Genomic DNA, 8,643 nt, shown 5'->3' on the forward strand with positions numbered 1-8,643 from the left:
AATTACCTTAAATGTAAATGGACTAAATGCTCCCACCAAAAGACACAGATTGGCTGAATGGATACAAAAACAAGACCCTTATATATGCTGTCTACAAGAGACCCACTTCAGAACTAGAGACACATACAGACTGAAAGTAAGGGGATGGAAAAAGATATTCCATGCAAATGGAAACCAAAAGAAAGCTGGAGTAGCAATTCTCATATCAGACAAAATAGACTTTAAAATAAGGACTATTAAAAGGGACAAAGAAGGACACTACATAATGATCAAGGGATCGATCCAAGAAGAAGATATAACAACTGTAAATATTTATGCACCCAACATAGGAGACCTCAATACATAAGGCAAATACTAACAGTCATAAAACGGGAAATCAACAGTAACACAATCATATTGGGGACTTTAACACCCCACTTTCACCAATGGACAGATCATCCAAAATAAAAATAAATAAGGAAACACAAGCTTTAAATGATACATTAAACAAGATGGACTTAATTGATATTTATAGAACATTCATCCAAAAGCAACAGAATACACATTCTTCTCAAGTGCTCATGGAACATTCTCCAGGATAGATCATATCTTGGGTCACAAATCAAGCCTTGGTAAATGTAAGACAATTGAAATAAATCAAGCATCTTTTCCAACCACAATGCCATGAGACTAGATATCAATTACAGGAAAAAATCTGTAAAAAAAAAATACAAACACATGGAGGCTAAACAATACAAAGAACAAGATAACCCTAAAGTTAGCAGAAGGAAAGAAATCATAAAGATCAGATCAGAAATAAATGAAGAAGAAATGAAGGAAACAATAGCAAAGATCAATAAAACTAAAACCTGGTTCTTTGAGAAGGTAAAGAAAATTGATAAACCATTAGCCAGACTCATCATTAAGAAAAGGGAGAAGACTCAAATCAATAGAATTAGAAATGAAAAAAGGAGAAGTAACAACTGACACTGCAGAAATAAAAAGGATCATGAGAGATTACTACAAGCAACTCTATGTCAATAAAATGGACAACCTGGAAGAAATGGACAAATTCTTAGAAATACGCAACACTCCGAGACTGAACCAGGAAGAAGTATAAAATATGAACAGATCGATCACAAGCACTGAAATTGAAACTGTGATTATAAATCTTCCAACAAACAAAACCCCATTACCAGATGGCTTCACAGGCGAATTCCATCAAACATTTAGAGAAGAGCTAACACCTATCCTTCTCAAACTCTTCCAAAATATAGCAGAGGGAGGAACACTCCCAAACTCATTCTATGAGGCCACCATGAGCCTGATACCAAAACATGACAAGGATGTCACAAAGAAAGAAAACTACAGACCAATATCACTGGTGAACATAGATGCAAAACTCCTCAACAAAATACTAGCAAACAGAATCCAACAGTACATTAAAAGGATCATACACCATGATCAAGTGGGGTTTATCCCAGGAATGCAAGGATTCTTCAGTATACACAAATCAATCAATGTGATACACCATAACAACAAATTGAAGGAGAAAAACCATATGATCATCTCAATGGATGCAGAGAAAGCTTTCGAGAAAATTCAACACCCATTTATGATAAAAACCCTGCAGAAAGTAGGCATAGAGGGAATTTTTCTCAACATAATAAAGGCTATATATGACAAACGCACAGCCAACACCATCCTCAATCGTGAAAAACTGAAACCATTTCCACTAAGATCAGGAAAAATACAAGGTTGCCCACTCTCACCACTATTATTCAACATAGTTTTGGAAGTTTTAGCCACAGCAATCAGAGAAGAAAAAGAAATAAAAGGAATCCAAATCAGAAAAGAAGTAAAGCTGTCACTGTTTGCAGATGACATGATACCACACATAGAGAATCCTGAAGATGCTAACAGAAAACTACTAGAGCTAATCAATGAATCTGGTGAAGTAGCAGGATACAAAACTAATGCACAGATATCTCTTGTATTTCTATACACTAATGATGAAAAATCTGAAAGTGAAATTAAGAAAACACTCCCATTTACCATTGCCACAAACAGAATAAAATACCTAGAGGTAAACTACCTAAGGAGAAAAAAGACTTGTATGCACAAAAGTATACGACACTGATGAAAATAATTAAAGATGATAGAAATAGATGGAGAGATACACCATGTTCTTGGATTACAAGAATCAACACTGTGAATATGACTCTACTGCCCAAAGCAATCTACAGATTCAACACAATCCCTATCAAACTACCATTGGCATTTTCCTCAGAACTAGAACAAAAAATTTCACAATTTGTATGGAAACACAAAAGACTCCGAATAGCCAAAGCAATCTTGAGAACAAAAAATGGAGCTGGAGGAATCAGGCTCCTGGACTTCAGACTATACTACAAAGCTACAGTAAAACTAACACACCATTGTAAAGCAGGTATACTCCAATAAAGATGCTAAAAAATAAATAAAATAAAATTGACCTTCTGACTATACAAGTGTCAGATAATTTCAATTAAGAGAGCCATCTAAAGAAACCAAAGTAGATGCATATGGATCTCTCTGAGATTTTTAACAGACTAAAACAAACAAAACAAATGAAAGAAAGAGAGAAAAAGGAAGGGAGGGAGGGAGGGGGGAAAAGAAAAAGGGGACACAATAACCAAAGTCAAACAAAACTGTAAGACTATTTTCCAGAAAGTACTGAATCTCATAAAAACTACCACAGAAATGAGTTATGTTGTATGCAAAAAGAAAAAAAAATAAAAGCATTAAGAGCAAAAAAATGGAACCCCACTGCTTAAGGAACACAATGTTAACAGATGATATCAAGAAGATAAAATTCTTTAATATGCTTTCATGGTTTCCAACAAGAAAAATTAGAAAAGGTGAAATAGGTACTGTAATAAACAATAACAACAAAGAGTTTACTTCAAGATAACTGTAAAAGTTTTATTAATTCCTTGGGTTAAGCAGAGCCAACAGTCTTATAGATATGCTTGCTGGAATATACAACCTTTAGGAGGGACACTATCACAGTACAACAAATTTAAAGAAGAACCAAAGGACAGAAAGGAAGAAGAAGGGCTTGAAAACCACTACCACTGGTGAAGAGAGATACAGAGATTACAAAGGGTAAAAAAGATGAAGTTAACTCTCTTGTGTGTGCACACACTTATGTGTACAATTATATATATATATTTGGGTGTAAAATTATATATATGTGTGTGTGTAATTCTAATTCTATATACAGTAGTTCTGAGTTAACCAGAACAGTGTGTTCAAATCAATCAGGACATTATTTCCAACATTGACATTACTGCCAAGTGTTTTTTTTAACTGTAATAACTCTAAGTCATAAGAACACAAGTAGAATTTTTAAGAGAGGTAAACATGAGAATACCACACTTAAAATATACATTTTGTATGACGTAGAATTTCAGAAGCATAAATGGCAAGAATTTCACTTTAATCTTAACCTACATTAAAAACTGAACACCGTCAAAAATATTTTAGAATTTTATGTATCTTACACTTCGCAGTAGAAACATGGGTTCAACTAACATAACCTTAAATTGGTTAAATGAATACAACCTCAAATCCTATCTAGGCACAGGGCTAACTACCACTGACACTCTTTCAAAATAAGAGAACTTAAATCTATATCATGAATTAGATAACTGAAAAGAGTTGCCTGTGCACCAGTCCCAGACCTACAGAATCCATTTTTTTTCTTTCCTTTTCTTTCTTCCTTGTTTTTTCCCTCCAATTCCTGAGGACAAAGCTTAATCATCTGTGTTGGGGGTGGGGAGTGGGGGAACCAAGGGGCGTGGAAAAACCTCCATACGTGATTATGACGCTCAACCCTGAAAGCAGCAGAATTTAGAAGCATAAAAGCAGCCCATCACAATATGATGTTTCCAGAATCAGGATTTGTCTTAGATGTTTAAAGCAAAAAAAAAAGAAAGAAAATTGCAAAATTACCAAGCAGGTGTAAATTATGGATTGCCAGCAAAAGTGTACACTTAGCCTGACATACATAGATGTTGTCTATTCATTCAATTATCACCTCAGTTGAGTTATCTGTATTGATAAAAACACGAACAAAGGAATTTTAACTTAAATTTAGGTCCCTATCTATAGCTTAAAACTGCCATCACACCATGATACAAAACTGGATAGAAAGATACTGTGTACATGGAGGAAGACTGCTTGTCAATTACTTCTTCTAGGAATTAGCCCATAAATTTTGCAAAGCTAGACAAATTGTGTGGCCAAGTTAATGTGTTATAAAGTATTATTTCTCAACCTGAGTAGCTACTAATAAAATGTTTACAGGTGATTTTCTCTAACAGCTATTTCATTTCCAATGAAATATAATTAAGGAAAATATTAAACTACAATTTAGCCAAAAAGGAAATGTAGCTGAAAACTCCTAATTCTTGACATGCATGAAAATTATTCTGACAATCTAAAAGAGGTCAAGGTGAACTTGGTAATTACCAATATGATTTATGAAAAATGTATGTTACTGTGGATTTCCAGAAATGATTGAGAAGGATTTTTAGACTCAATTTTTAGACTCTAATGTGTATATGTGTGTGTGTGTATATATATATATATATATATTGGGTTGGCCAAAAAGTTCCTTCAGTTTCTAAGTAAAAATAAAAGCCGTATTTTTCATTTTCACCAAGAACTTTATTGAACAACGTACTTATTATCCTTTTGTTCCACTACCTTTTGCCATTTTTCAGGCAACTTCATAATTCCATCCTCCCAAAACTTTTTATCTTTTTGAGCAAAGAACTGTTCCAGGTGACTTTTACAGTCTTCCAGGGAATTGAAATTTTTTCCATTAAGAGAATTTTGTAATGATCTAAATAAATGGAAAGCTGAAGGGGCAGATGAATCAGAATTTCCCAGCCAAGCCGTAACAGTTTTTGCCTGGTCATCAAAGAAACATGCGGTCTTGCATTATCCTCATGGAAGATTATGCATTTCCTGTTGACTAATTCTGGATGCTTTTTGCCAAATGTTGCTTTCAGGTGGTCTAACTGGGAGCAGTACTTGTTGGAATTAATTGTTTGGTTTTCTGGAAGGAGGTCCTAATAGAGGACTCCCTTCCAATCCCTCCATATACACAACTTCACCTTCTTTGGATGAAAACCGGCCTTTAGTTGATTGGTGGTGGTTCATTTCGCTTGCCCCACGATCTGTTCTGTTCCACATTATTGTACAGTATCCACTTTTCATTGCCCATCACAATTTGTTTTAAAACCGGAACATTTTCGTTGTGTTCAAGTAGAGAATCACACATGGAAATATGGTCAAGAGGGTTTCTTTCTCTTAACTTATGTGGAACCCAAACATCAAAGCAGTTAACATAACCAAGCTGGTACAAATGATTTTCAGTGCTTGATTTAGATACTCTGAGTGTGTCAGCTATCTCCCACATGGTACAACGTCGACTGCTCTCAATTAATGTCTCAATTTGATAGCTATCAACTTCAATTGCTCTAACAGACCCGACTGTGGAGCATCGTCCAGCGACAAATCTCCAGAACAAAACTTCGCAAACCACTTTTGACCCATTTAGTCACAGCACTTTCTCCATACACTGCACAAATCTTTATTTGCGTTTCAGTTGTGTTTTTACCTTTCTTGAAATAATAAAGCATAATATGCAAAAAGTGCTATTTTTCTTCCATCTTTAGTATTAAAATGGCTACACAAAAATTTACCAATTTTGATGTTTTTTTTTTAATGCACGCTGATATGACAGTTGTCACAATACAATCTAACAAAGTTGTTTTGAATGAAGTTAAAGACAACTAAGCACTACTAGAGCCATCTTACGGAAAAAACAAATGAACTTTTTGGCCTACCCATTACATATACACATGCACAACTGCTGGATGGTAAAAAAGACATTGTCTACATTTAATATAATGCTTCTTTTATCTCAAAAAGCTCTTATCAATTTATTAGTTTATCTTAAAATTGATACAACCTTGAGAGAAGATAAGGTAAACATAAAAAAGATGGAATACTGAAATGCATCTCTATTGACAATAAAGCCATTTAGAGCTGGAATTTAAACTCAATCACTTCAATCACGAAATACAAAGATAATGCCACCATATTTTTTTCCTACCATTATAAGGTACATAACCTGGAATTTCTTATTAAAATAAAACATTCCACTTAGAAACGTTAACATTCACTTGGATGTTAAACCGTAGTATCCTTGAGAAATCACATGAAGTTCTTATGCTTACAGTTGTTAATCTTATTTTGTACCAATTCCTTAATCTTTTTTAAGCAAGTTAGCCTTTTCAGAAGAACGAGTGGTGGGGAAGTCTTTTACTTTTAATTTTCATTTTGAAATAATTTCAGACTTTTAAGAAGTTGCAAAAATAATCCACAGAATTCCCACTTCCAGCTTTCCCAACTGCTGCTACAGCTCCTGCTACTACTGTTACTACTTCTAAGAGCCAACATTTATTCAGACAGGCACTGTAATACATAGATTATCTCATTTGATCCATACATGCTCTACACTGAGGATTAACACCTTCAATCTTTAGAAAATTAAAAGCCCAGAAGGTTAAGTAACATTTTGCAGGACACAGCTAATAAGTGGCAGAACAGAAATTGGGCTATCTTGCCCAATTTGAGCAGTAAATCATTTATTGCCTCAAGCTAGCATCTTAATAGGTCTTGTGTCCGCAGAATTTTAAACAATACATATTTCACTCAAAAGGCACAAATACTTTCAGGAACATATCCTATTTAACATTTTTCTCATCCTTACTCCAAATAAAAGACATTTCCTCCCAATAAGAAGTAGCTCCTACTCAAGCTAACGAAAGCTTGTGACCTGTCTTAGGCCAACTCTCCTTACTGTATCATTTCAAAAGCTTTTTTTTCTTGCAAGCTTTTGCTACTTTTTAATCAATATGTAAAGACAGGAGTTTATATTTATTAGATATACTTCTATAGTAGGCTTAATAAAGCATAGAAGATAAACATGCCAAGCTGCATTTAATAAAGTTTTCTAGTTTTAAAACATACACACAAATACAAATTTATCTTCTTTTATTAAAAACAAAGTATGAAAACAGACCTATAAAGAAAACCAATGCAATGGTCTGCTTACCTTACGAGCAAAATCCCCTTTCCCTTTACTGTAGGCTTTGTTCTCAAGGAAATCATACACATAGTGAGCCAAAGCCGGGGATGCTTTCATCATTTCAGGAGTTAACAGTAACTAACAGGAAAAGAAAAGAGGTATCTTATATTGATAGGGTACTGAAAATTAACTATTATTTATAATTTCATCTGCTAGAAAGTTAAGAATGTATAGTAAAAATGTTATTTTTTTAAAAAAGTTTTAACACATTTTTCTATCTACCTGCCTATCTATCTATTGATTTTGGCTGTGCCACGCGGCATGTGGGATCTTAGTTCCCTAACTAGGAATCGAACCCACACCCCCTGCAGTGGAATCACGGAGTCGTAACCACTAGACGGCCAGGGAATTCCCCCAAATGTTATTTACTATTCCATTTTCAGGTTTTATAGCTTATACTAAGAAGACCCACATCAGTAAACTGTTATGTTTTTCACATTCTAATTTTAAAGTTAACATTAATAGAAAGTACATAAAATAACTCAAACAAATTTTTTTAAGTATTAGAAGGCCCAAAACAAAGTATTGCTTTTACACTGTTAATGATACAGTCTAACATTCTACCTTAATCTCTTCAATTAAAGATGTTTTGATATATTGAGATCATTACCTAAGAAGTAGACAGTATAGCCACAATTAAAATACACATTTATGGCCCCAGATTTGGAAGAAACGTGCTTATGTTCTAAATTTTATAAATAACTGATATAGATTTTAATGCAACTCAAGTTAATACATTTTAAAAAATCAAAATGTTTGACAAGAGTCATATAAATGATTTCAGATATTTAGCCTTAAGCCAGAAGACAAAGGTGGATAATAGCAGATGTATACGTTTTTCCTACCCTTTCAGTAAATTATAATGCCATGGAATTACAATTATGGTTATAAACAAACCCAATTAAACCTATAAATGTTTAAGAGAGAGAAACCTTCCAAACAAAATATCAAGTACAGTACTAGCTAAGTTTCACTAAATAGAATACTAAGACATGGTCGGCAAATTTTTCCTGTAAAGGTTCATATAATAATTATTTTAGGTTTTGTGATGCATGGAGTCTGCTGCAACTACTCAACTCTGCTGTAGTAGTGTAAAAGCAGTCATAGACAGCAGTAAACTAAATGGGTGGCTGTGTTCTAATAATAAAATAAACTCTTAATAAAACAGGTGGGGCTTCCCTGGTGGCGCTAGTGGTTGAGAACCTGCCTGCCAATGCAGGGAACACGGGTTCGAGCCCTGGTCTGGGAAGATCCCACATGCCGCGGAGCAACTGGGCCCGTGAGCCACAACTACTGAGCCTGCGCGTCTGGAGCCTGTGCTCCGCAACAAGAGAGGCCGAGACAGTGAAAGGCCCGCGCAACGCGATGAAGAGTGGACCCCGCTCGCCGCAACTAGAGAAAGCCCTCGCACAGAAACGACGACCCAACACTGCCAAAAATAAATAAATAAATTTATT

General features: G+C 34.7%; 1 protein-coding gene across 2 annotated transcripts in view; it reads right to left on the reverse strand.

Annotated features, from left to right (window-relative positions):
- SNX13 (sorting nexin 13) overlaps window positions 1–8,643 on the reverse strand; it is a 137,242-nt gene that overhangs the window by 21,480 nt on the left and 107,119 nt on the right. For both annotated transcript variants that reach the window (XM_024738418.1, XM_024738417.1), the window contains exon 20: window positions 7,154–7,264. In XM_024738418.1, coding sequence (XP_024594186.1) covers window positions 7,154–7,264 — 111 coding nt within the window. The remainder of the gene's footprint in view (window positions 1–7,153; window positions 7,265–8,643) is intronic.

Source organism: Neophocaena asiaeorientalis, unplaced genomic scaffold (assembly GCF_003031525.2).
Source record: "Neophocaena asiaeorientalis asiaeorientalis breed wild unplaced genomic scaffold, Neophocaena_asiaeorientalis_V1.1 scaffold89, whole genome shotgun sequence".
NCBI classification, from domain to species: Eukaryota; Metazoa; Chordata; class Mammalia; order Artiodactyla; family Phocoenidae; genus Neophocaena; species Neophocaena asiaeorientalis.